Here is a 27,242-nt window from a genome sequence, read left to right on the forward strand (position 1 = left end):
CCCGAACCTCCCAGAGATTCGTTATTCGTTATGTATTGCACCTCGCTGTTCCAAATCCTGCGGGCATCCATGTTTAAAAGGAAGTAGATATATGGAATATTTGTCAACAGCTTCTTCAACTGTAGACAATAGACAATATTCTTATTTGCATATTGGTAGAGAGAATTTTTACCACTCTACAATGTATTTGACTTAAATTGACCCATTTTACGTACTTTAATTGGAGGTTGAAAGCTATTGCTGTCCATGCCAGCTGTCATTGTCATTTAGGGACCAAGCACGTTTTTGCGGCCCTAGTGCCGAAAATCAGCTTAACCGGACTACACTCGGCTGAAATGACATCTCTTTAACCGGAAATTTTTTATCACCACATTGGTTTAACCGGACTAGATCGGCCGGAAGTGGGCGGTACTGAAATTACTGTTCTCGTGGGAAGGATTTGAGACCAATGATCACGTGTCTAAATACAATGCTCTCCTAAATTTAAGTCAAATACTGTATACAGAATGCATTTAAACGGTCCCTTTTAAAGAGTTTTCGGGGACGTCGGTTTAACCGGAAAAACCATTATTCGGACTGGCCTCGGTCCCGAGGAGTCCGGATAAGATACATACTGTGCAGCATATTGATTTATAATTTGATAACAGGAAAAATAATAAAAACAAGAGGTTTTACTTGTATTTATAATAATTACATATTTATATTACATAACACTTCATTTCACTCGTTCGACATTCATACAACTTAAAAATTATTAAATAGACAATGGCATTTAAAATAACAGCTTTCTTTACCGGGACATCATAAATTAACCAAACATAAGCACTAAGTGGGTTACGGTTTGTAACAACTCAATAATTGGCTTACCTATATTATCTAGGTTTACTTTCAATGCTTTTGTCATAAGAAATCATTGTGAACAAAGTACAAATGTGCGCAAGTGGTGTTACTCGCTAACAAGAGACTTTGTCAAACCATCTCGTTGTTCAAATACTGAGTAAAGGAGCATTTCTAGCTCAGACAAATATACAAATCACTTCATGTATAAGTAGGATAGGTACACAAACAATAAAATAATAATAAGGGAACTTTATGACCATTGCGAGCGGGAGCTTGGTAACAAATACTAACATAAATATTCACAGTTTCATTATTTACAATTAGGATATTACATGATCAGTAAAACTTCATCGTTGAAGTTCCAGTAATCAGGGAATATCCAAGACTTGATGATTGTTGTTGACTAGCCTGACCTTGGAGAGATTGGCTTACTTGGATCGTTCCGACTCATCTCCCATCGACGCCTCAGGCCCGAGGTGAGCAAATATTGTACCAATGAGGAGATACAATGTTCTTACCCCCATCTGGCAGCGAGGTGATACAAGGATTTGAGCAGTTCAACGGCGCGAGCGTCAGGATCCGAACCAAAGCTAGATGCTGATGGATTTTGTGGAAACAGATTTGGAGATCTTAAAAACTGAGGCTCAGGTTTGTTTGAAGCATCATTACTTGTGATTGTTTTAACATCAGGGTCCGTTCCTCTGTAGGATTTTGGATTTCTTGACCGAGAAGTGGTACTACTTTGTGTTGTAGTTGTTGAAGAACCTCTAGACCTGGTTCGTGTTCTTCCAGATTTTTTTGTTGTGCTCTTCTTATCCTCGTATTGAGTACTTTCTGTAATCCCTGCTGTTGTAGGTTCAGGTGCAGTTGTCTTCAGCAATGCTTGTATCAGCTGGTTCCTTGAGTCTTCAAAAGATTTATTTTCTTTTCCGTTGCGATCAGCCACTAACAGAAGAACAAGCCTTCTTACTGTGGTATTAGATTCAGCTTGGTTCATTACATTCATTAGCATATTAGCACTGGTTTCATTCAATTTGCCAAAGATTTCTTCTGCTTTTTTCTCGAGCATTTCTTCTTTGGCCGTTTCAAGAGTTACGTTTGGTGGTAAAAGGGTAGATGCAAAGGTGGAGAAGTCTTGGGGAGAAGATGCAAAGTTTTCATTGTTAAGAATAGTATTTATCAAACTCTCCGGGGTAGTAATATCTGCGTTACTAGAGGGTCTTGCATTCCACTGCCAGGAATTACGAAGTGATCCTCGGGGAGGAATAACATCTGGTAAATCTGGTTTGAGAGAAGAACTGGGATGATAAGTTGTAGCTCGTATTATTGATCTCGTACTTCCAGATGCTTGCAGTGGATGTTCAGTTGTTGAAACCACGTCATTAGATACAAGACTTAATCCCTCGTTTATTGACACTGGGTTAATATTGATATCTGGGGAGTATGTAGTTGAACGTTGAACATTTTGTATTTCAGGTGTGGAGTAACGAATAGTTTTGGTTCTTTCAAGTGTTACACCATTTCCTAAGTTTACATTTTGAAATGTTATTTCCTTGTTTGGTCTCCTCCTAAAGCTTGATATGTCAGATCGATCAGCAGTTGATGGTGGACCAAATCGAACGGACCCTCTACTTTTCATAGTTGTAGTCTTCTGAGTTGTAGTTGTTGGTTCTACCGGTCTGATACTATTTTCATTTACGTTTTGAACTTTCGAGGCAACACTATTCTTTGTATCAAATTCGTGCTTTGCCCCTAAGATTCTTACGTAGTTATCCCTTGATACAAATGACTGACTTCCAGACGCAATGAGTACCTTTTCTTGATCCGTTCCTCTTCCATATATTTCTTCTTCTGTTTGTATAAGAAACGGCTTGTGTTCTATTGAATCTGAACTTAAATGGTCACCATGATTATGTGAAGGGTCATTGCAGTCATTATGGTCCTCAACTAGTGCATTGATATCTTGAGCAGGAACAATACCCAACTGTTCAGGAATAGACTCTATATCAATTTGGTTTGAAGCAGCAGTCGAAACATTTTTGTTGGTAAAATACTCACTTTGCGCTTCATCCAATGTAGTGTCAAACGACGAGCCTTCTGTCACAAAAGTTGTTTCGGTTATAGGTCTTCCCGTTACAGTATTGGATACATCAGATCCATATGGTTGGTATTCTGAAACTACAGAGTTATTATGGAATCCCCCATATCTACCCCACCTACTTTTGTCCTCTTCAATCTCCACTGTTGGTAAATATGAATCTTCTGTAACAGAATCAAAAGTAACATTATTATTGTTACTCAAAAGGTAGTTTATATCAACAGCTAAAGAGGTAGGATTAGCAGTTGAGAAAGCTTGGCCTTCAGAATTTTCTTCTGCTCCTGCTTTTACACTAGCATCGGTTGATTGTCCCGTTGTGTAGTTTTCACGAGCAAGGCTATTGATTTCTTTTATATCTAAAGAGTTTATTTGAGATTGCTGATTTAGAACAGGTAGTTGGTTATTTGTAATTATCCTGGGACCACGATTTGATGCATCAGAAAAGTCTAGGACTTCGTCTTCATTTTCTTCTAAATTTTGTGTTAGATCAGAACCACTTGCACTCGTAGGTTCTGTAGGACGAACCTCTGATAAAATCCTTCTAAAAGAATCAGGATCTTCTAGATATGCTGACAAAGCTCTACTAAAAACCTGCGCCAACTCTCTAAGGTCAGTGGAATCTCTTAATTTTAACTCATCAGGAAGATCATCTACATTTGAAGAAAGCGGGATAAAAGGCTTTTTAGTTGACGACAATGGCTGAACAATACCACGACTTTGTTGAATGTCCAAATCATTTTGAACATCCTCTTTGAGACCTTCATTTTTCTCTGTCAATGCTTCTTTACCAGCATCTAGGTCATATATATCATCCCCAGTACAAGGCATGTCGTCACCATGTGAATGTTTCTTTTCCGTGTCATTAAAAAGAGAGGCGTACGAATCTTTTGTAGCTTTTGTCAACACTGTCGAGATATCTTTGACAGCATCATCAGTATCAACAGTGGATTTAACATTATCAATTTCAGTCTCATTATCTGGGCTACCAGAATGGGATCTCAGCAAAATTTCATCTGATATTTTTGAAACTTGTTTAGGGTGTGTTTTTAATATATCTCTTACTTTACTGTCTGATTCCTCAGAGCCAGTAGATGAGAAATTATAAAAATCTTCTGTGGATTGTGGAGGAAAAGTGTCTTCAGCGTTATATGCTGGTGTTGTACCTGAGTCTGCCTCTGATGTAGCATAATACAGAGCCAGTGTATGAAGTGCATTAGGTCCAGAAGAATCAGGAATCATCAATTTGCTTCTTGTCCCTTTATTTGTGTTAGAAGGTAGTAAATTGATCTCAGCTGGATCAATGTTACTAAAACTTGCCAGTTTATCTAGGCGGGAATCATTGTTGCTGTTTGGAACAGATGATGTTGTTTGTTTTGGTTCCAATCTAGTAACTAGTTTTTGGGAGGGAAATTGATCTGGACGATCTGGTATCGTTGGTGAATATGGTGAAGTCGATGACAACGTAGAGAAAGTAGAAATGCTTTCTTTTGTATTGGCAACAGAAGTAGGCGTATTTGAAGTAGAGTAGCTGCTTGTGGAAAATTGTTCATGTATGTTTTCATCCAATCCAAAATGCACATTTTCAACTTTGTTGCGACTATCTATTATCGGGCTAAAGCTCGCTAGAGTTGAAGAAGACTCAGTTGGCTGGGTTGCAGATTCCTGAGAAGTTTTTGATCGTTCTAGCTCTACGTATGAAAATGACTTACTCGGTTTAAATTTTGCAGTAAATACAGGCTTTTGAGTGGTACTTGTAAATCGACGTTGTTTTTGCCTTTGTCTAGGGCTGGCTGTTGTTTCTTGTATTGAGGGCAACGTCGTAGGTGACGAAAACCTATTTACTGAGGATTCAACCACTAGGCTTTTTGATGTTGTAGCAGTTCTATTTCTATTAAATTGAACATAAGTCTTACTATTCTGATAAATGTTTGCTTGAGCCTGAAGCCTTCCATTCTGCCTTGTTGTTGGACTTTGCTCTGGAGGTATAAGGTCAGGACTCGGTCTAATGAAATTCTTCTGTGGCACAAATGAGGGCGACACAGAATTCACGTCCATACTTTGAGGTGAACTAAACTCAGATTGGCTTGGTGTACTAGGGGTGTTAATAGGAACGCCGGAGGGTGTTTGTTTTGAAGTAGCCACATTTTTTGTAGTTGAAGTTTGCTTATTGGATCTGAAAAAGTTATTTCTACCTGAACTTTGCCTTAAATTACTATTTTGAGACGATGTGGGCAAAAGACGACCAATTGGTCTGAAATTTCTTGGTGGTGAAGGTTCTGAGTTTGATTTAGTAGAAGAGCCAGGATTGGATTGAAATGAACCTTCAGAAGACAAAGAAGAAACTGTGCTTGTTGGGAAGCTAAAAGAGTTCTCTGAAACAGTACTACTGGATAAAAGGTTAATACTTGTTTGAGGTTGTGGAGCCTTTGAGCTTAATTGAAGATCGTTGTCATTTGTCTGATAATTTGGTTGATTTCGCTGCTCAGTGGAGCCACTTTGTAACTGGGAACTTGGTGTGAAATAGTTTTCCTGATAAAACTGCCTTCCAAATTTGCTACCTCTGCTGCTGGCGAAAGAGGCTGTTTCAGACAGTATCTGTTGCTCGTTTTCTTCGTCAACTGGCTTGTTGGGCCTCGTGTCCTGTGAGTTCTTGTACTGCAGCTGATTTACATTTTTGGCTTCAAAATGGATATTCTCTACTTCAGGAACTGGAGTCACAAGTTGCTTTATTTGCTGTGAGGCCTGTTGCTTTCTTGCACTCTGTCTATTTTTGTAGTTGAGCTTAGCAGTTTCAAAGAATGGTGCATCAATATGAGTGTCTGGCTTCGGTGATGAACTCTCAATCTCTCTCTGAGTGGCCAACGTCTCTCCCTGCTGATCCCCCTTGTTGACCGCCCGTCCCAGCGCCTCCGCCCTCTGCTTGTAGACTCTTTGATCCGCAGCCAACTGCTCTGCGCTCTCCTCGTATAATTCCACCGACTTGCCGCAGTCCACTCGGAACCACCAGTCACAGATTAAATGAGACTGTCGAAAGATTGTCCCGTTTGGACACAAAAACGAGATCTTCCGCCCCCCATCACAAATGTGGAACACCTGCAATCATATGCACAATATGTTAATTCCAAAACAATCAAATAACCAAGGAAACTTTTATATTGGGCTAGCGTTGTGCATGAAAATGTAAATGTGTGCAAAGGAAAATTAAAGCAGCTGATAGAAGTGGTTTATGTTTCAACCATTGACTTTTGTAAACTAAAGAAGACATCCTATCTTTATCGACCAAAAAGGGATAAAAACTAACTTATAGCTTTTATTATTTATACAACCAGACATGCTATCTCCAATCCCCATATTCAAGTTGTCGCCAGTTTTTAATCAAAATCGTCGCAGTTGATGTGAGCCACTGACAGATTGTGCTGATCTGAATTACTAATTTCTGTCGAATATACAATCTTTTGTTCCAACTCAAACTCACGAAACGACTCAATGTGATCTATAGTAACTGTTATGACCCATAAGCAATAGAAAATAAGGTAAGAAACAAAAATTTTTGACGCTATAGCCCATTCTGTGACTGGCTCACAAAACTTTTCCTTTTTTTTATAAAATTTGGTGACAGCTTCTGGTCCATATAGATAGAGTTTCTACTTCAGTTTTCAACAGTCAATGCTTACAGGTAGATATACTAAAGTCAGGTGTTTATAACATAAGGCCATTCTCATTTTTGGTTGCCCAGGATGTCCTATGCCATCATTGTATTTACAAATAAGAGTGTTATATCTCTTCTAGCAGGGTGGTAGGGAGTGAAAATACTATTTTTTTAAATAAAGGTATTTTTTTATATAAAGTAACTTTGGTGTTATTATTATTATTATTATCATTTAAGATGGGGACGCCACCTACCGTAGTACCGGTACCGTAGTTATTTAAGCGCACACAACCAAAAAGACAGTACGCTGTACCAGTTTGTAAGCTGACAGAAAGTGGTTGTAGATTAATAAGATAACCAGAGAACAATTCTGATGGATAAACAAGTTCTTGGTAAGGGGAAAAGCTGTAAAGGCTTACAATCAACAAAAACGTGTATATTTGAAGTAAATGTATTAACAATGAAATTTAAAGTTTGCAGGTATGAATAATAACAAATACCTATAGAGGACGTGTTATATTATTATTAAGCTTGTCCGCTGGTTCACACTTCAATAAATATCCTTCTGAGGATTTAACAGCACCGCTTATAGAATGTTTATACTTTCGCCATCATTGAAGTGTTTGAAAGAGTGGTGGTGGTACAATGTGGTCACTATACCATGAAATACGGATTTGCACAGTTCACATTGCATTCTCTCCCTCAACAACAAGGTACATTGAGTGACGCGAGGTGAATCTGTCAAAGGTCCAATCATGTTGTCGACGATCTGACCAGTCAACAGGGGGATTGCTGTCAATGGCAAGACAACCTGGTGATTCGGTTTGTCGATTTACCTAAACAGCATTCTCCTTTTGTCTGAAAAATGTTAAGGTGGATACAATCGCAATACTGTTCCTTTAGTTGGAACCAAGGGCTAGGATACACAAATATCAAGAAGTTGCAGTTGTACAGGCACTGTTTTCATCACTCCATGATTTTAAAAACGTGAGTCAATTTTATAAAACTGATGAAAACTCAATGTTGAAACAAAACCAAATAACAAACCATAATAAATGCAATGTCTGAATTCAGTATTGCGATACCGTAGCTTTATTGTTATTGCTGCATGATTAAAAGACAAGCTAGTATTTTTGTGTTTGAAGTAAATACTCTAACCAAACAAACTGAATGATGCGGGGGCATGCTACTGCCCCACCTACTTTTTGTTTTTGGGATTGTTTTTTACATTACTTTAGGATAGACCTAGGGTTGCGGCATTATCACTTAGATAAAATCCATAGGTGATTTGATTGGATTTGAACCAGGGACCGAAGTCCCGCTCTCTACCACTAGACCAGCTTGCGCCCTCAATTGCCACACCTACCCACACCTACTAGTGATGTGAGCTACTGGGGGGGGGGGGGGGGGGTTTGGTGTTTGCTGGCTTTTGTGATGTTGATTTTTCATCATCGATGTGTTCATGTGTTCAAATACCTGGCAGTCAGTGTCCAAATCAGCGTAGTAGCCTGGCTTCTTGACGGCTCTGCAGCTGAATGCAGTAGTCGGGATGCTTGGTAAGACTGGAAAGTCCACTCCTGGTCTTCCCATCACCCCTGAAGAACACAAACACACTTTAAATAAGCGTCGTCCAGTAACTAAGTACGGTAGTCAAAATTATATTTCGTAGAACCATATAGAGAAGCAAACTCAGTATCTATTTGATTCTGTTCTGTTTAAAAACTAGACTAATCCGTTAGGGAGGAAGGGGTTGTATTAAAAGATGGCTCAGCTTTGAATCCTAGAGGTTGAAACCTATCTATCTAAATCTATAAAAGAGGAAGTATGTATATATATATATATATATACCGATATTTTGATTTGATTTGATTTGATTCCTTAGAATTTCCTTTTTACATTGATATATAATACTAAAGTATTTTTTTGGCTATCCCTAAAATATGAACATAAGTATGAAAGCAATGGTGAGTGTTAGAATGTAATCACCTTTTCTTTTCATAGATTTTCCGAAACACATTTTTCAAACCTTGGGGACACATATTTAAAAAAAACTTTAATCCGATTTAATCCGAATTACCATTTGAATTCAAGTGACTACAATTTACTTTGTGTCTTGTTTTCGCAATCACGATTGATAAAAAAAGGCACAAGGGTAATCCCTGACTATCGCCGGTTTAAATTTAGTAAATGCATGCTTTTCACACGGACAGCTGTATGTTACGTGCTTAGGTGTTGGTAGGCCCAAAACTTATATATTTATACACCTAATGAAAAAACAAAAAATCATTGTTTATCCCCTGGCATTTCAGTAAAATAAAATATTCAATTTTTTTTATCGGTATATTTTTTATTATATTTTGTAAACAACAGATTACCATTTGAAATAATAGTTGTTAAGCGCAGCAATGTGCGCTAGTAATGTATAAACAAATCATTATAGGTTCCAATTTTGTAACGTTTTATTTGGATTTGGTTTCACTATTGTTCCAATCGCCTTTAATTTCCAAATGTTCAAGTGCTAGAGACTGCATTTGAGCAGTTAATGTTTTTCTCGTTTACATATATATTGGCGATGTCTGCCTGTTTTTCCTTTATGATTAAATTATGAATCCGATTATGAATTTTGGTGAGTTTCTTTATATACAGTATACTTGGGATGGGATGGTTTATGTCTTTTCCAGATCTTTAGAGCCCTGCCCCATGGGCTTCATAAGTTTCAATACTAAACAAATAGCACAACTGTTAATTTACTGTTAATTTTTGGAATGAATATCTATATATTAATAGGTAAGCATGTTTCTTTAAAACCTTTTTTTCAGCTCTTGTGCATTGCAGGAAAATCTACGCATACTGTTAGAAAGATATTTGCCTGTAGATGTGCAGAATCCTTTAAAAATTTAAATAGGCTCAAAAATAAGCAGAAAAATTAATTTAAAATAAAAAAAAATAACATGAGCCTTATGGATGAGCTATGTTGGTGACGAAATTTTAACAAAGTATAACAGAAAATCAAAACAAATGGATGAAATTCCAATCACATGTTTTATTTACAGCGTGGGGTGAAAATAAAGAGGTTTGCACATTACATACTTTTGGTCGAGTTTTCGACCACGGGGTGAGCTCTAGTTATAAGGAACAGATGTAGCTTTGACTTTAGAAAAGTATTGGATTAATATGCTAACTCCGCTCAATACCTATTGCAAGCAGACATCTGCAACTGCATTGTACTCCTAGCTACAAAGTCACTCAATTGGAGACAAAATTCAGAAATTAAACTTTCCATCTCAGTACAAAAACTTATACAACCAATCGATTAGTTAAATTGCTTAGTCCGATAGAAAATAAAATAATAAAGTGGGAAAGCATGTGCTTAGTTTAGTAATGGAGTAATAGCACCTGCAATACTTTGTGACAGTATAACTCTGCCTGAGTGTCATGGTGGTTGCGTTGCTAAATGTGTAGGTACTCTGTAATAATACACTGTTGGCAACTCTGTGCTGGCAGTGGCTGGGTAGAATTCTCTAACTGGTAATCCTGAACATGGCTGTGCAATCGTAAACTTGGTTTCATGGTTATCATAACTTTGGCTAACAATAAAATCAATTTATGGCACTGATTTACATCATCTAAATTTATACTTAATAGGCCAAAGATAATATGAATTGTTGTCCGAAGCCTCAAAGGTGGCTCCGCCCCTGGTGTCGATGGTATCCCTTGACAACATTTCCTATCTTAAATTTCCATTACTGTATATTTTTAACAACAGTATTCTTCAAAATTGACGAATAGATCTTTTAATAAACATTGTCTAAATCGAGGAGATTTATTTACATTTTCTCAGTACTCAGTAGAGTCTTACTGTCCAGGTAAAAGTCTGGACCACGCCGGTTAACTTTTTAACGCATTGCAGTAGGAAAACCAAACTCGGCACATTAGGCTATAATGTTAGGTTATATACATCGATGGGTCCGATCTCAAAGAGCTCGCTCCGCTCAAATACTTAATCTTAAAATACAAGTAAGCATCAACATTAATCACATCGCAATAAGCCATTTATGATTAGTACTCCGTTGAACATTGTGCACGTTCCTCGACAAGGCTGACCTCTGAGACTAAACGTGGCCTAAACTAAAAAATGGTTTCGCCACTTTGTCATCAAAGCATTTTGTTTGGTTTTAAAATTTTCGATGTTTTGAAGGCTATATCATAGATAAAACATAGTATGTTTAACCTATGGTTATATTTCAAAAAGTGTTTTCGTATGCAGCTCTAGACAAAAGAAAAATTTAAACCTGTCCGTAGGCCTTTTTAGTAGTCGTGTGTCCGTAAATTCTTTTTGTCTATGGTAGAACGTGTTCATTGCATTTCTATAGGTACTCCGTTCACAAAATTTAGGTGGTTTTAGAAGAAAAATCTATCCCCTCCACTTGAATCTACCTTAAAAATAATAGCTAAACAGTTGAGGTTTGCCAAAACCTTAATCAGCTGTACCAAAAGAAAGTAGAGGGGGGACTTCCCCTCAAACCACCTAATTTTTGTGAACCTCAAATAAAAACTGTCTTAAGACAGTATTTCACCAGACTGTTATCATGCAGGAACCAGATATAGCTATCCAGCACTTATGTCATTTACTCGTATAACTCCCAGTTTTTCCTGGAAGACTTCAGTCGTCACTTTCACACCCTTTGTACAACAATGGTGCCTTTCCCAAAATTAGAGCCAATACTCTCTTGATATTCCCGGTCTTCCGGACATCCTACACTTCTTGCCTGTCTTCGATAGGTTTTAATATAAAATTTGCATACTTCAAATTTAAGTGTTTTACTGTTCGTTTATTGGTATGGTACGAACGAAAACAATAAATTATCATTCCAATGAATAAATTGCAAACTGGAGTTTAAGTTTTAGGTTACATTCTACAATGTGTAATTTATTCTATGGTTACTATTTACAGCTTTGTTATAAAAGCAGTTTGCAAATTGATCGTTATATTTGGTAAAAAAAAAAAAAACAAGAAGTAAATAGTAAACACGGAAAACGCTGTACTCCTACTGGACATAAACTTGCCTCTAGAGCTATCTTCAGCTAACCTTGAAAAGTAGTTCTCGTAAAATTATATGTAAATTAAATAGAAAATAAATCTGACAAATAAAAATAATTTCAGTAGAAATCTTGCCAGGCAAATAGAAATTCGCATAGTTTGCAGGTTTGCTGTGATCGGGATATTTTTGGTCTAATTTTTTAATAAATATTTTTCAACAACTATACTATCGATTCAAGAAAGATTCAGAATACGTGCCGGACGCAAATGTCTACTGCAGACTACGTCAGTAGCATTTTTATGTAAGGAACTTAAATACGTTGAAGGGACCTCTAAAATTTTAGTAGATATGTCGGGAATCGAACTCGGTCCTCTGGTACCGAAGCCTGACGAAAATACCAACTAGGCTTAAAACACGTTCAATTTTTATTTATGAAGCACAAGATTATCTCTCTCTCACCCTCTTGGCACTACCCAATTAGGCAGGTAACGAATACAGTTTTATTCACTCACCCTGATACTCCTGGTATTCCGTGTTGTCCTCGATGTCCTCGCCTCCAGTGATCAGCTTCCTCTGCACCCTCCGACCCTCAGAAGCCGCCGGTTCCTGGTCCTGCTCCTGGTCTTGTTCCTCCAGAGACTCCTGGAATGTCGCGGCACCCATCTCCCTGGCCACTGCAGCTATCGTTTCGCTCGTCGGCAACGACAGACGAAGCTTCTGTAAAATCATGAAACAATCAATGAGATAGACTTCATATCATTCACTGGTTTGTCACCATAAAAAAACTGTTTTAGGCCGAAGTTCTCCTAATTATTCAGCGTTTATCTCCAAAAGTAGGCTATACTTAATCTATGACCATACTTAATTTAAATTCTTAATTCACTGTTTGGGTTTATTTGCGCGATTGGTATTTTCACATTTTGTAAGGAAAAGGCCCCACTGAACTTTGACGAATGTACCTTAATGTTTCGTTAAATGGGGTTATTAGTCCATCGACAAACTCGATCTGGGTTACAGATTCGATCTCACTTGAAATAGAACTTGTAATATATTCTTTTACATAACTTGTCTGTTTGAGCTTTGAATGGAAGTACCTCAACCACCACCAACACCTGTGAATAAACAATTATTATACCTTTTAATCTACACATCAATTAGTCTTGTAGAAACAAACTAGTCACATTAATTGCGCTTAGGGCTCGTCGTTCTTGGTCCATTCATCTTGATCCTTTGCAAATGAAGTCAATAATAAAAAAATCAAAGGTTGATTACTTAGATTGCGGGTTTAATTTCCCATGACGACGAAGTTTGCTTAAACAAAACTATAATATAATTAATTTGTATGACGTGTAATTTAAAGATAGATGTACATTAGACTTTCTTGTACTAAATTAGGCTACACTGTGGAGATTTGCTTCTCTCCTACAGTTTTCATACCACGTGGAGGGAAATCGTTTGTTATGAAGGTTGTTTTCCAGATGACCAGACATGAACGCATTATAGTTTCACACATTTCTTCCCGTGACCCAAATATGGTGCGTCCGTGTTGAGCTGATGATATGCTCAGTGTTTCATCTTGACTTCAATATTTCGGCAGAAAATGATCTAATATTTTTTTATTTGGATTTTTTAAACATTAAATCTTTGTTGGTGTAAAGTGGTTCTTAGTTAAACACGAAAATCTCACCAGTTTTTTCTTTTAGTAAATTTCCCTATATTGAAGTAGCTATTACCGTAGGTGGTACGGTAAGACTTAGAAGGGCCGTAACCTAGACTCGGGACCGATATCCTTTTTCATTTTGATGTCCCTAAAGGCCAAAAACTCTATTCGTTCAAATATTTATATATTTTGGGTTTCAGCAGTTCTTTTTGCATGAACAATAACTCTCCAGTTCATTATTTCATTTAACATTTTGTTTATATCAAGTCACAAAGATTAGCCCAACTTAACAGTTTGCTTCATTCAGCTGAATTCTCGGGCATAGCCGTTGTACGTTTGTTTACGCTATTCAATGATGGGAAGGAATTGAAAAAAAAAACTATATAAAAATTTACTAAAAACCAAGACTGAAGTCAGAATATTTTACAATTAATTAATTACCTGGTTTAGTATAAACGAGAGCTCACCCCGTGGTCTTAAACTCGACCAAAAGTATGTATTGTGCAAACGTCTCTATTTTCACCCCATGCTGTAAATAAAACATGTGATTTGAAATTTATTGGAATTTATTTATTATTATTTATTGAGCAACCCACAAGACCCATGTTAATTTTTTTAATTTTAAATAATTTGTCGTGTTTATTTTTGAGCCTATTTTAATTTATAAAGGAATTCTGCACATCTAATGGAAAATATATTTCATTTGGTGCCAACCGCGTGTAATTCGGTGCAGTAATATGGCCAGGCTAGCTGTCATAAATTTTGTAAGTTTTTTAGTATTTAAGATAATCAAATTTATGGAATTTTGCAAAATATAACTACTGTACAGTAGAATTTTTAGATATGATGTTAATCCCTAAGTTGGTGCCGAGGCGTGACCGAAACGAGTTTTCAAGTTCAATACAAACGATTCAGCAGATATTGACACAAAAACGTATGAGATGCCAATGATGTACAAATCACAAACGTGTTCGAGAAATCAATCCAGAATTAGATTGACTATTGTGCTTTTATTTAGTATTCAAACCGATGGTACCGAATTTAAATTTTTGCCAAGACGTGATATTTCAATTTGTTAAACAACGTTTTAGCCAAAGCGGAACCACTCCTCAAGACAAGCTCAGATTCCCGATACTTTCTTGACGTTTAGTAGTAAGACCAGGGACAAGGGTTCCTACAAGGGTTCCTTTACAAGCAACCTTTAAAGATACCAATGGGGTTGATAGACATAAAATAAATATAAAATTAAGAGCGGTCCTAAGGCCAATCAGTTCCCACGAAAAATGAAGACGAAGATGAACGAATTAAGAAAAGATTAGGTCAGTAGGGCGTTGTGCAAGGGCCGTCAGGCTCCGGCGGGGCTGGGCCTGAGAATCCGGAAGGATCAAAACATCTCGGCTAAGACAATGCCTCTATAGACCGGCGGATGTTTTGAAACCAATCATTACGTGTCTATCCAACGCTACTTCTGGATCTACTTGGAATATGTTGCTTGTATACGTCTATACGGATTGCTTGCTGCACTCGTTTAAATTTTGGTTTAGATCATTATTTTTTCTGAGCTGACATTTGTTGGTAATTCCGTCCGTGGCCGCTAAGATCATGTTTTGTTTACAATTCGTCTCTCGGTATTTCAGTTATTATTATTAAAGTTTTGGCTGCCTCTTTTATTTTGCATTTGCCCATCCACATGGGCCTCTGCGCGTATCTAGCAAAACAACGGGGAGCCGTTACAGTACAAGGGTGAACTGTACTGATGTTATAGTTTTAGGCTTATAGGTTATATTAGTATTATAGGCATACTGTATGTTAGCCAAAAAAAATTAACTTGGTCCTGTTTAAAATTTCAAAGTGGCGTTCGTTTTATATTTTAGAAATCAAATTACTAAATGATGACTTAGTGACAATAGTCAGGAACGTCTTTATTTATAAATTTAAATTCCCTATCAAACGACGTAAAGTTTAAAAGGTTCGAGTGAAAAATAGCCGAAATATAATGATTTTATTTGTAAAATGATTTGCAACATGACTAACACATTTTACAACTAAAAATCGTAATATTTCAGCTATTTTCCACTCTCAATATATTAAAACTTCGTGTCCATTTGATAGGAAATTTACAGAATTTACCGAAACTTACAATATTTGATTTATAATGAAAGAATAAAACTAGAGATAACGTGATGGGAAAGGTATTATGACTACGTATCAATCATATACTTTAACACACTCCAATACAGTGCTGACATTTAGGCAGCTTGCAATAGATTATCGTGAATTAAGATAATCACGGTTCTTCAACATACGTGTGACCTTTTCTATGTCGATAGTCAACTTTGAACTGTAAGGTATGTTTTGTTGGAGAGGAATAATTAATCGCTGATTTTGTTTTGTAAACCTGTATAGAGCACCTGTATCGAGTAATTTCTCGATCGATTTAATCTAGATGATTGAATACAAAAATGTTTGACAATAATAATACATGACACAATTTTTTTCTTGATTTGATAAACAAATTTATTATTATAAGCAACTTCTGCACGTTTTGCCAAGGATTGATAGAATAAATTGTTGGCCAATAATGCTTATTTTAATATCAGTACTACACTAATCTAATAATTGGCCTTTGTCATGGAAATTCGCTGTTTCTGCAAGATTTATGGAAGAACAGTCCAATTTTTATTTTTGCGCTACTTTATATGCCGGTTTATTTTCTTGGCAGATATTATCTCTCGCTTCAACGTTCTTCTAGAAGGATACCTTTGATTTTCATATAAAGTGTGTTTTCTCATGAAAAAATGTTTTATTGCATTATACGGATAGCTTTTCTGGTCGTTTTGTATAAAAATAGTGCGTACTAATTCCTATTTGAATTTGTTTGCATAATAATTCTGAAGAAGTTAAATGGGTTCCATGGTTTTATCAAAAAAGAAAGGTCTCAATATTTCATATTTTGGAGAAACAAAATAATGTCTAACTAAACACAATATGAATGTACCTTATTATTATCACACAGATAAAGAATTTTTCAGAACATTTTTCATCTATGTATGTTTTATACAAATGCACTAATCCTATTCTAACTCATGAGAAGTTTAGTGATGACAAAGAGACGACGGCCTCGACTAAATCTTTGCGCTTGAAATTAACATTCACAAACGTGACTGGTCAATCAAGCTGACCTCTCGATGACATTTGAGTGACCGTTGTCACATGACCTTGGACCGATGTCCATACGTAAATCCGCACAGTAGATTAGTACATAAATACGCACAATACGTAAATACGTACATTGTATGAATACGCACTGTTAATTTTGATTGTTCACCATTTTAATTGACCACATCGTGCATCTTGACATTCAGGTTCATAAACTCATTATATTAATGCTTAGAATGTGTGTTTGGTCTTTACATAAATACGTTTAACACTTACTGTTACAATTTATTGTCATGCCATACTATTCATCACAGCTTGCATCTTAAAGCAATTTTTCAGATTCATACACTCATTCTCAATATTTCTTAGAATGTGTGTTTGCCTCGTACCTTTTCTCTTATATTGTATAACTGTAATATACCACTGTCTGAAGAATCGGTATACAATTTTTCTCCGTCTTTACTGGTCTTCAGATGAACAACACACTATAGTTTGTCAAGTCACCGATCATCAGACTATCGTTTTTCCACTCCAAATAATTTCTCATTCGTAAAGTAGTAGAGTAACTGGTAATAAGAAATCTTATCGTAACGTGTGTGATTTTTTCCTTTTTCATTTTACTAGCTTATTCGTTTCCTTCACTCCAACCGTGTGGTGAGCTATCCATCAAGATACTTTGCGTTCAGTATACATACAAACCCTACATAATAAACTGTCCTAACTTTGAGCAAAATAATTACGAGAGTCGTTATTAATTCATTGAAAACTCATATTGGAAATGATTTTATTAATGCTTCTATTGTAATACCTTTCTCTCTAACTCATAACTCTTCCTACATTTATAACAAATTCTCATGAACTTAGCACCATGAAAAAAGTCGTTCCAATTTAAAGTGTAAAACAGTTATGAGTACACGAACCGAACTAAGGCACATATAAAATATATTGTGCTGGTTTAAAATTCCGTATAGTATCTTTATAATAATTAATTTCACTATCTAAAATAATAGATGAAAGCATGGCAGAAGATGGGAGTTCAGAGTTGGTTCCCGATACTAGATTGCATTCCATTTTCGTTAAGTAATCACGTGCCATTAATACATTTTACGTTGCACCTTTCCCACAACTTCTGAATATTAAATTACCTGACTTGTTAAAGACTATCTCAAATCCCAAGGATTTGGAACGAACCCTTCTTCAACTGGTCATTTTCTCCTGAGCGCACAACATTGTTGAGTAACCTCTTACAAATCTTCTCTGGCCGTCAGTTGTTCGTATTATTCGCCTTCCGCTTTGATAACAGCTGTTCAACCTTTCCCTCAGTTGTTCTATATAATCGTCAGCACTTTGGAGCCCTGTTCACCGCAGAGGCATTAGACAGTTAATGATACGAATGGGCCTTTAGAACTCTCGTAGTGATGGAGAGTTGTTTTAAAAGTGAAGTAGAACGAGTAGAACAGGAGGAACACATTACAGTTACTAAGTAGCAGTTACAAAATTGGCTTGATGAAACTTTTAACCACTAACTTTAACTGCCATGTAATTAAATAGAATATTTTCGTGGCATGAAATTTACTAAATATTATGGACCCGCGTTCATTTACGTACATTTCGAGGAAATTAAAATATTATTAAGTGATCCATGTTAGGGGCATTATATATTCTTGAAAGTCTGTAACGATTGCGTTAATTACAGCACCTATATTGGAAATGTATTCATTAAACCCCGTTCTATATGTTGTTCAAAGGTTTATTGCAGACATTTTCCATAACGATTGTAAAAAACAATACACGACGTTTCGGGATCTCGAATCTGACCCCGTCCTCAGATGAAAAAAACTTAACTAACACATTACAACTAACAATACACAAATGCCCAACCTAAGTTGGAATACACTACAGAAGGTAGCAGTCAAAAATATGCACTGTATAGCAGTCAAGTCATGATACAACATGCAAATAATAACCAATCACAAAACACTATAATCTAAAAATGTGTAACGTAAAAAGCTCACACAATGGAACACTAATGATTATAGTGATTATAGTGTTATAGATTATAGTGTTTTGTGATTGGTTATTATTTGCATATTGTATCATGACTTGACTGCTATACAGTGCATATTTTTGACTGCTACCTTCTGTAGTGTATTCCAACTTAGGTTGGGCATTTGTGTATTGTTAGTTGTAATGTGTTAGTTAAGTTTTTTCACCTGAGGACGGGATCAGATTCCAGATCCCGAAACGTTGTGTATTGTTTTTTACAATCGTGATGGAAAATGTCCGCAATAAACCTTTGAACAACATTAACTCACCATCACCAACAATGAACTTCGAACAAAGAACCGTTCTATATATTTTTTATATGTTAAGGTGTTAAGGCGAAAATTATTGAAGCTTGGCGGTTCCGGGCCCATTAATGGTCAACGAAAGCTGGGTCTAGTTTTGAACCAAAACAAAGCTACTGACTTTTCTCAAATTCGAACCGGCAACCTTGTGATTACAAGACGAGCACTATGTTCACCTAGAAATCCTAGAATGTTTCACTATGTTCCCTTAGAATGTTTGTTGAGTATTCAACAACAATCCATTCCACTAAAACAATTCAATTATGCTTCTAATAACAGGTAACAAGATTGTATTCCCCAGTAAGGGAAAGATGCGTTATAATGGCAGCATGCTAATGATTGTATAACGCAATGTGTAAGAGTGAGTGAGAGAGAGAGACTGATAAATGGGTCAGTTCTCATCGATAAGCGATATGTTGGCCTCGAGATCGCTGCCTCAGCCTCATCGATAGGTCAGCTTTGACTGCAACTATACAGCTTTAGTAACAGGCTCAAATTGGATTAAATGTTGGTAAATCATATACATTACAGGACTTAATTGTTTTAAGAGTTAAATCTGAGACTTAAAACTAAATTACAACTGTTTTACAAAAAAATAACTAAACTTTTCAGAAAAAGGTATAGGAAAATAAAATTTACACTGTAAAATTTACAGTGTAAATATTTAATATTGAGCTAGGAGGTTTGGGTAGGTTCATGCATATTCAATTCCAGCATCCCTCTAAACTTAGTCTACCTATAAATAAAAAAAATAGTTTGAGCCATCAGGGAGTTTCAATTTTGAAGAATTTTCAAGGGTAATTAAAATTATTATTAAATTATTTAACATTTTCGAACCAATAAACCACATTGAAAATTGTTCAATTAACTGGAATGTTTTTCAATTGTGAGGTACAGGTTTAATGTGTGTTTTTTTAGTTTTTTTTCTGGAATTGAATTTTGGCTCTCCCTAAAAGTGGACAAGAAATAACTCGTGTTAATGTTTTATTAAAATATCTTTTGAAAAAGTTCTTTTGTGATTGGCTCCTTTGGTATCATTTCCCATCCTATTTCCAATGTTTATACCACCAATTTACATCTATTATATTATATTCAGAGACATGTCTAGCTCAGTAGCTCAGAAAGCAAGCTTCATTGTGCATCTAATTGGAACCATGAAACATATACATGTACACTAAGATAATATGTTGCTCATCAAAGAGACTTTAATGACTGGTGTGACAGATTGAAATCTCTATTTTTACACTTGCAGAATCACTATAAATATATCGAATATTGTTAGAAGACGTTTTATTTACGTTATAACTTAAAGGAATTTACTTTTTAGGGGCTCTACGTGCAATTTCAACTAACATTATCAGTTTAAGTATACTGTTTCCACCTAAACTAGTATATTTAGGTTTCATTGTTTAAGTAATTCATGCTAACCACATCGCAGAAGTAGGGTATGAGTTATGACACGCTAGTTAAGTAGGCTTCAACCGCATACAATAGCTTGGGGTAATTGTGAGAATCGAAGTGTGCAACTCTTACAGAGTAGATAAATATGAGTCTTACACAGAACGTTAGTAAATAACACTGCCATAGCTTAGTTTCCTCGCAATTTTTATTGTTGTAACGGGTAAAATATGCAATTAACCAATTTAAAGGTTTCCTTTGAAAGGTTACGGTCAAGAGTAGTTAGTGTCGTTAAAACGGTACATCCAATAGCGATTGTCTATCATCGGTATGTGCTAACTGGGTAATTGATTGCTAATTGGTAATTGTAGTACTCACCTTCACTCCGGCCAGGGACGACGTCCATAGACCTGAAACAAGGATGGGAGTGGTTAGCACATGCAGAGATTGCTGGTCAAATCAGTAGCATAACAGTGAGCTTTACTGAGGGTGAAATATTGCTCCAACCCACAAATTATAAAATTATAGCATGCCATGTTGTCTATTGTTTACAATGAAGCCAAAATTAAGATGATTTATTTTTTGACGAAATCAACTACAATATTGTACTGTTTAAAATGGAATAAATTACTATTCATTGACTATATATGTAATTAATTTACTTTTTATGTTAATTTTTCAAAGCTTGACTCCTAATGTGTACTTTATTTAGTATTATGTTTTAATGCAATTCATTATCTACATGGATAAGGTTTTGTAGCCGAGTGGTTGACTGTACTTGCATTCACATCTGAAATTCTCTAACTTGATTCCAAGCGAGATCGATGCTGGGCCGGATTTCATTCTTTGGACTAATATTAGCGATGCTATCTAACAAAACGTATAGTGAACCGTTCCTCTACACTAAAACGAATAAAATACCAAAGGGGTAGATAAACAAGAACACATACGAGAAGTCAGAGTAATCTACTATAGTGCTTCAATTTAGTATTTAGTTGGAAATTTTGAATAATTAGTTATAGTACAATTTATTGATAGCAGATTATTAATAGTTTTTACAACAATTTGTTTGGCGCGCGGCGTGAGACGAGCGAGGATTCCCAATGCTTTCTCTTTATGTAAGCGCGGCGCGGGTGAGACAATGCTGCTGCGTGAGACCCTGATTTACACAACTCCTCGGTTATTGGCCACTGCGGTTGTTTCTTGCAATTGAGCCTCTGCGCGTGCGTATTCAACGCCGCATTAGAACAAGCATGACAGTACAGCTAAACACATTGTTGTGTTAAGCTATCTAGCTATCTAGAGATGCATTACCTGTTAAAGTTGTAGTCAGTTTAAGAATACAAATGAACGCCGATGGCGGAGACATCAACAGGGTGCGCTGTTTTGAGTTACCGTACTGATTTCAAGTATGACAACTATTTTAAGCCAAACTGAAAAGACTTATTGTGAGCTATTTTACACACTTATGTAAGATCAACTATAACACCCCGTTATTCAATTAATTATGTTCTGTAAAACAAAATAGCCTCAGGTGACCCACACTACCGGGATGTCTACTTCAGTACTCAAAGGTTAATATTATTAACTATATTGTTATTAGCTAATATTAATTTGGGGTCTGCCTATAGACTGACTATTGAATTTGATTGTTGCATATACACAAACTAAGTAATAAATCTCCTAAAGGTGCATTTTATGTTAGCTAGCAGGTACTGGTTGGGAGTTTATTTTGGCCATACAACGCATGGATTATGTTATTATTGTAATATGGTGTTTTGTAGAGGGAGATCGTCAACAGATACAGTTCTCCTTGACCTGTCATTTTCAGTTTTGATATGTTAGCTAAAGATGCGTTCCAGACTACGGGGTCACGGCATTATTACACATCGAATAACCATATACAGTGTGTAAATTAAGTATTGAAACAAATCTTTATCTTTTAAACCGAAATAGATAGAAATATTCTGTTTGTGGCATTGATTGTTAACAAAGGATCCGTAATTCTTTACATAAAAAATGTTTTTTAACCCCTTTAACAGGGTGGGGTGACTTTTTTCCAAATAACAACCCCTATTGAGTGACCTCTCATTTTGAAGGGTTTGTCAAGACATAAGCAATGGTGCAAACCTGAAATCGACATGTCACCCCTAGTGAAAATGGCAGATATTAAAAATTTGGACTATGTGTAAAGTACCCATTTCACAAATTAAAGTTTTTAAATACCTACCATTTTGGCTCATACAACTAGAACTCATTTTGTCACAGTGCGTATGTGTGGACAATATTACTAGAATACTAAGTAATTCAGATGTCAAGCTTGAAACCCCACAACGTAATTTTAATCTTTGTTGAAATATTGAAGTGTGTAGTTCTTTTCATAATATTTTACAAGGTGTCCTCCAGAAACCAAGATATCTTCACAAGGTTATCTTCAGCAACGGGAACAGATATCTCACGAGATCTCCAGCGGCTGAAGGGCGCAGGAGGTAACTCTTCATAAGTACGCAGAAAGGAGGTCTATTCCAAGGTGTAATGAGAGGTCTACACCTTCACACAATGTAGTGTGACCATATTGCTCTGTATGTCGCATCCTTGTACCTTGTAAACACTGTGACACTATTTCCTGACAATTACAGTTATGCGGTGTCGTTCAAGTTTTTATGCTCCGCAGTCGAAGAGAAAGAAATGTGCCAAGGCTGATCTGTTCTGTGAACTTGCGTTTTTGTGTCTAGATTGGCTGAACAAATGTTTATTTCTAGGATGTATATTAAATGGTTAAACAGGACTATAGATATACTGTTGACGGTAGAGGGATGAATTCATTAATATTCTAGGGAAAATTACGTTTTGGGACGAAAATTCCGTTTTTATCGTAGCGACAATTTACCAATTTGAGTAAACAAAAGACTTGTAACATGTGTTTATACAATCCACAGTATAATATCAAACTACAATGTACAGTACAAAGGGAAAAAACGTCAGTTCTTATTATTGAGCAAAGATTAGCCTACACTGATGATTACTCGATGTGGGGGGGGGGGGGAAATAGTTCTAATCAAATGCTAATTATTTTACTTGGCTCTCCTCATTATTCAACAAAGCTTTCCTCGAAGTACTGAGACAATTGTTGGCAAACTTTGGTTTAACAGTACATTTCATTATGTTATACTTATTATGTAAATTTGAATTTAAACCAAAAATGTAACAGCGCATTTCATAATATTATAATTTTTAAGTAAATTAGAAGCCAAACCAAAAATTTCAATCAGCTGTTTTATTTTAAACAACCTGTCAAAACACTGTTCATACACAACACTGTAGGTGGACTGATCTCTAATAGAGATCGATGGTGGATTGTCAGGTTAAAATTGCCATCAAAATAAATTGAAATTCGACAGACACTAAAATAATAAAAGCCAAAATTAGTTGCAAATCAAATGTGAGTTTCCTTCATATTATTACTTTGACAATCGAAATAAACTATAGCGAGTTATGAATTGGTTCCCCGGTACTATGTATTTTAATCTACAAGAAGAACACAAGGTCAGTCTCGTGGACTCTCGTGTTTTTTTGTGTTTGAAAATATTCATTCAGCTGGAAAAGTAAACCAACAAACAAGAAAACTGTGCTTCAGAGATACGCAGATGAAGAGGGAAAGCTGGAGCCCGATACGCTAGAAAAACGTAAATGGTGAAAATAATCCGTGTTGATGTTGAGAACGATCGCTCTGGCATTGACACCTTCAGAGAACATCTCATGGAACGTGGTATGGAGTTCCTCATGGTCGACGGCGCATGACTGGGAGTTCTCGTGGATAAAAACTCAGTCAAAACATTCTGTACTAGCAAAATCGCATGCCAATGTATGATTTTGTGTTTTAAATCTAGTTCACAAAGGTAAAAGTTTTAAGTATTTCTAGAAACAAAAAACATCACAATATATTGTTGTTTTCTAAAACGTTTTGTAACCTTTATTTAGTAAAAAAATTGTTTGAGTCTCATGTGTTATGAAGCAACAGTAAAGTAACTTGTTCACAATTATTTTTTTTATTTCAGGGGAAATTAAAGCTTGTTGGTATATTTTGCTATCAGCAAAAGTTTTGAAAATTCAAATTGTCATCAGATTACTCTGTTCTGGTTTGATTCGGAACTTATTACCGGACTATATTGAAGCTACACTGTGAATTCAAAGTAAAATTTTAATACAGTATTTTAAAGTCGATCCTCATTTGATATCCAAATCTTATTTATTTAAAAGAATTGGTTTTTCTTTTCCAAGTTCGTTTGGCTCTTCTACCCGACCGACTTTAATGATTGAGGCCTCAAATTGAAGTTATGCACGCACTGATTTCATATCAATCATCGGCATATATTTATCTAAAGTATTTACTCGACCAAAAACATACATTTAATTTATGTTCGAATTCTTACTTCAATTTAAGATGTATTTCACCAATTATAATTATATAATCCCATAAATGTTGGTCTACGAACCTTCAGTGAAATACCGGCTTTCATTTAAGCTATTAGTTATTCAAATCGGACGAGTTTTAAGCAAACGCAAGGTGAACAACCAACTATTTAACAAATCAATAACTCCAGATTGTCTGCATGTTTGCTGTGGTGGGGTTATTTTTATATGTTTTAGACTCGAAATAATCCGTAAATTATAGGCTTTAATTTGAGCTATTGATAGTTAATAGTCCAAAATATACAAATCTTTGTAAATAATGCTGTTACGACTATAACAATAGTCGAAAGGTAAATAAACACCATGGATTGCAAAGGTAAATAAAGAGTATAAAACACAACTGTGCTGAAAGAATCATGGAGACTATGTTCAATCACCTAAGAAGACTCAAAGAATGGAAGAGTATGCAGCGAACCTGTCTCGTTCATCGGTGGTGACAGGGTTTTCTGTAAAACCGAAAGTATTGTCAACCGCAGTTTTGCCAGCACAACAGTAGTACCAACTACAGTAGTAACAAACACCACGACTCTCAGAATCTCTCCACGATGTTCAGTAGCAGTATGGTAGTGGGGGTGGGTTACTACGAGCGGATAAGGGTACTAAGGTCAAAGGCGACATAGCTGTGACAAGAGAAACTCCTGGTAATAGCTACCAGGAAGTTGATACCCAACACTATTGTTTATACATTACTTCATTGTTCGAGATGAACATTGGGTATTGTTTTGAAGAATCCTAAGGTGTGGCTGTTAAAGATATAATGATTTGGTTAAGCCGCACAATGCGAGATTGCAGTGATGAGTGTGGTCAGTTTTCTCTTGCCTACTTTGTGGTGAGATGACACAAGTGCTATGCCTGAAACATCTGCTTTGTTGTAAAGTGCATTGCGTAAGTTGCAAAGATGGAGCTCTTCGTTGATAACCTTAAATTGGTAAATGAAAGACAATATGTCAAGAGCTTACTAATAAATGATCAAAATTAGATATTCAAGAGCTATAACGCAAGAGCTATAACTAACAAAAATACCTGAAAACCTATTGGAACCTACCTAAGAATCTAATGTTACTATACAAGAAGACCTCCTCAGTTTATCCCATGAGCAGGATTTTCATGGTTGTGGTATATGCAAGACGTACCCACTTGAATAAACGTTTCAATTGCCCTCAATTTTGATTAAATCAATGCAAATCAACTCCAATTTCCCCCCTATTAGTTACACCAGCTTTACCCAGACATCATGGAAACTATCCCATAAACTTATAAAACTGTGCCGAATCAAATGGCGCAGTGAACTTATTATTTATTAGATTCGACATTCACGGACTCATAAATATCGGATAAGGTTAGCGGCACGGAACTTAAGACGACGGATGAGTCATGAGGACTCCCACAGTCCGTCACTAGGTCGTGGCTGAGCAAGGACAATCAGCTGATCGACAATACTTCACCAATCAGATGTTTTCTGTCACAGTGATACCGGAAGTGAACCTCAATGGTGCCATCCGGTCGCTGCCTCAGGCTTGTTGGGGCCCTGAAGAATCTTAGATTTACGACTCGCTCGGATGGTTGGAGTCGTGGTTGATGCGGTTGTGATAAGCTCTTCTGTTTATGCAACTTGCATTGCAAGAAAACATTCTCTTGTGTGTGTCAGGTCATGTTGTTTGTGAGTTGATACCGTCTTCAGCTAACCACCAAAGATCACTCAAGTTGTGAAAACCCCGTTGATGTTGGTACAAGGCGAAGGCATTAATTTATCTGAAATTAAATGGAAACCTACAATAAATAAAAAGAAGACATCCCTTTTTAAAACGTCAATTCCAAGCTATGAAACTTCAGTTCACTCATTCTATAAAGCCAGTTTACAAGATGAAACCATCAACAGACAATCTTAACGATGTGATTCGTCGTCTGTCCTTCTCATTTTAATCCTCAATTTATGTAAGTGTCAAAATGTTATATTTTGTACTGAAAATTAATATACGTGGTAAATACACGCATCAAAATATACGTAGCTGAATATATTAGCAAATAATATCAGGAGCCAAGTCTTTAATGTAGAGTTCTCAGTTACGATTCGTCTAATCAACAATCACACTAAAGTATTGGATCCGTTTGTAGATCAGCATCCGAAGGATCTTCAATGCAGATCACAAAGCAAGTGAATGGACAGTGTATCCTTGAGCTTGGCTGATGAGCCACCTTCACTACTACTTGACTACTTCAGTAACTCAGACAGAACACAGGACTGGTCTTCCCCAGTGGCGAAACCCTTCAGAATCTGGTTCTCTACTGACCTGCTTGCAAACCAGGATTGATACAACTCCTTTTACCTCACTTCGAAGGTTTCCAGTATTACAACAATGACTCTATTATGTGAGTAAGCGTGATTTGGCTGTATGGGATATCTCGATCGGTTTAGTTTCAAATAACTACCGAAAAAGAGTGGTGTGTCATTGGTAAGTTCTATGACACCAATGAGATTTCTTAGGGTTACTGTTCATTTATGAAAATTAGCATGGAAATATTCCTGAATTGCGACGGCTTTTGTTGTATAACCTTTTAATAAATATGTAAGCCA

The 27,242-nt window shown here is 36.2% G+C and overlaps 1 protein-coding gene across 1 annotated transcript in view; it reads right to left on the minus strand.

Annotated features, from left to right (window-relative positions):
• Positions 1–685: 685 nt before the first annotated feature.
• The window catches only part of LOC128992670 (mucin-3A-like), an 84,182-nt gene continuing 57,625 nt past the window's right edge, over positions 686–27,242 (minus strand). The window contains exons 3-6 of the mRNA XM_054416368.1: positions 20,573–20,604; positions 12,142–12,346; positions 8,064–8,182; positions 686–6,031 (exon numbers count right to left, since the gene is read on the minus strand). Coding sequence (XP_054272343.1) covers positions 1,355–6,031; positions 8,064–8,182; positions 12,142–12,346; positions 20,573–20,604 — 5,033 coding nt within the window. The 3' untranslated portion in view covers positions 686–1,354. The remainder of the gene's footprint in view (positions 6,032–8,063; positions 8,183–12,141; positions 12,347–20,572; positions 20,605–27,242) is intronic.

Source organism: Macrosteles quadrilineatus, unplaced genomic scaffold, assembly GCF_028750875.1.
Source record: "Macrosteles quadrilineatus isolate MER2022 unplaced genomic scaffold, UCM_ALF_1.0 Scaffold_4__1_contigs__length_99947679, whole genome shotgun sequence".
Classification (NCBI taxonomy): domain Eukaryota; kingdom Metazoa; phylum Arthropoda; class Insecta; order Hemiptera; family Cicadellidae; genus Macrosteles; species Macrosteles quadrilineatus.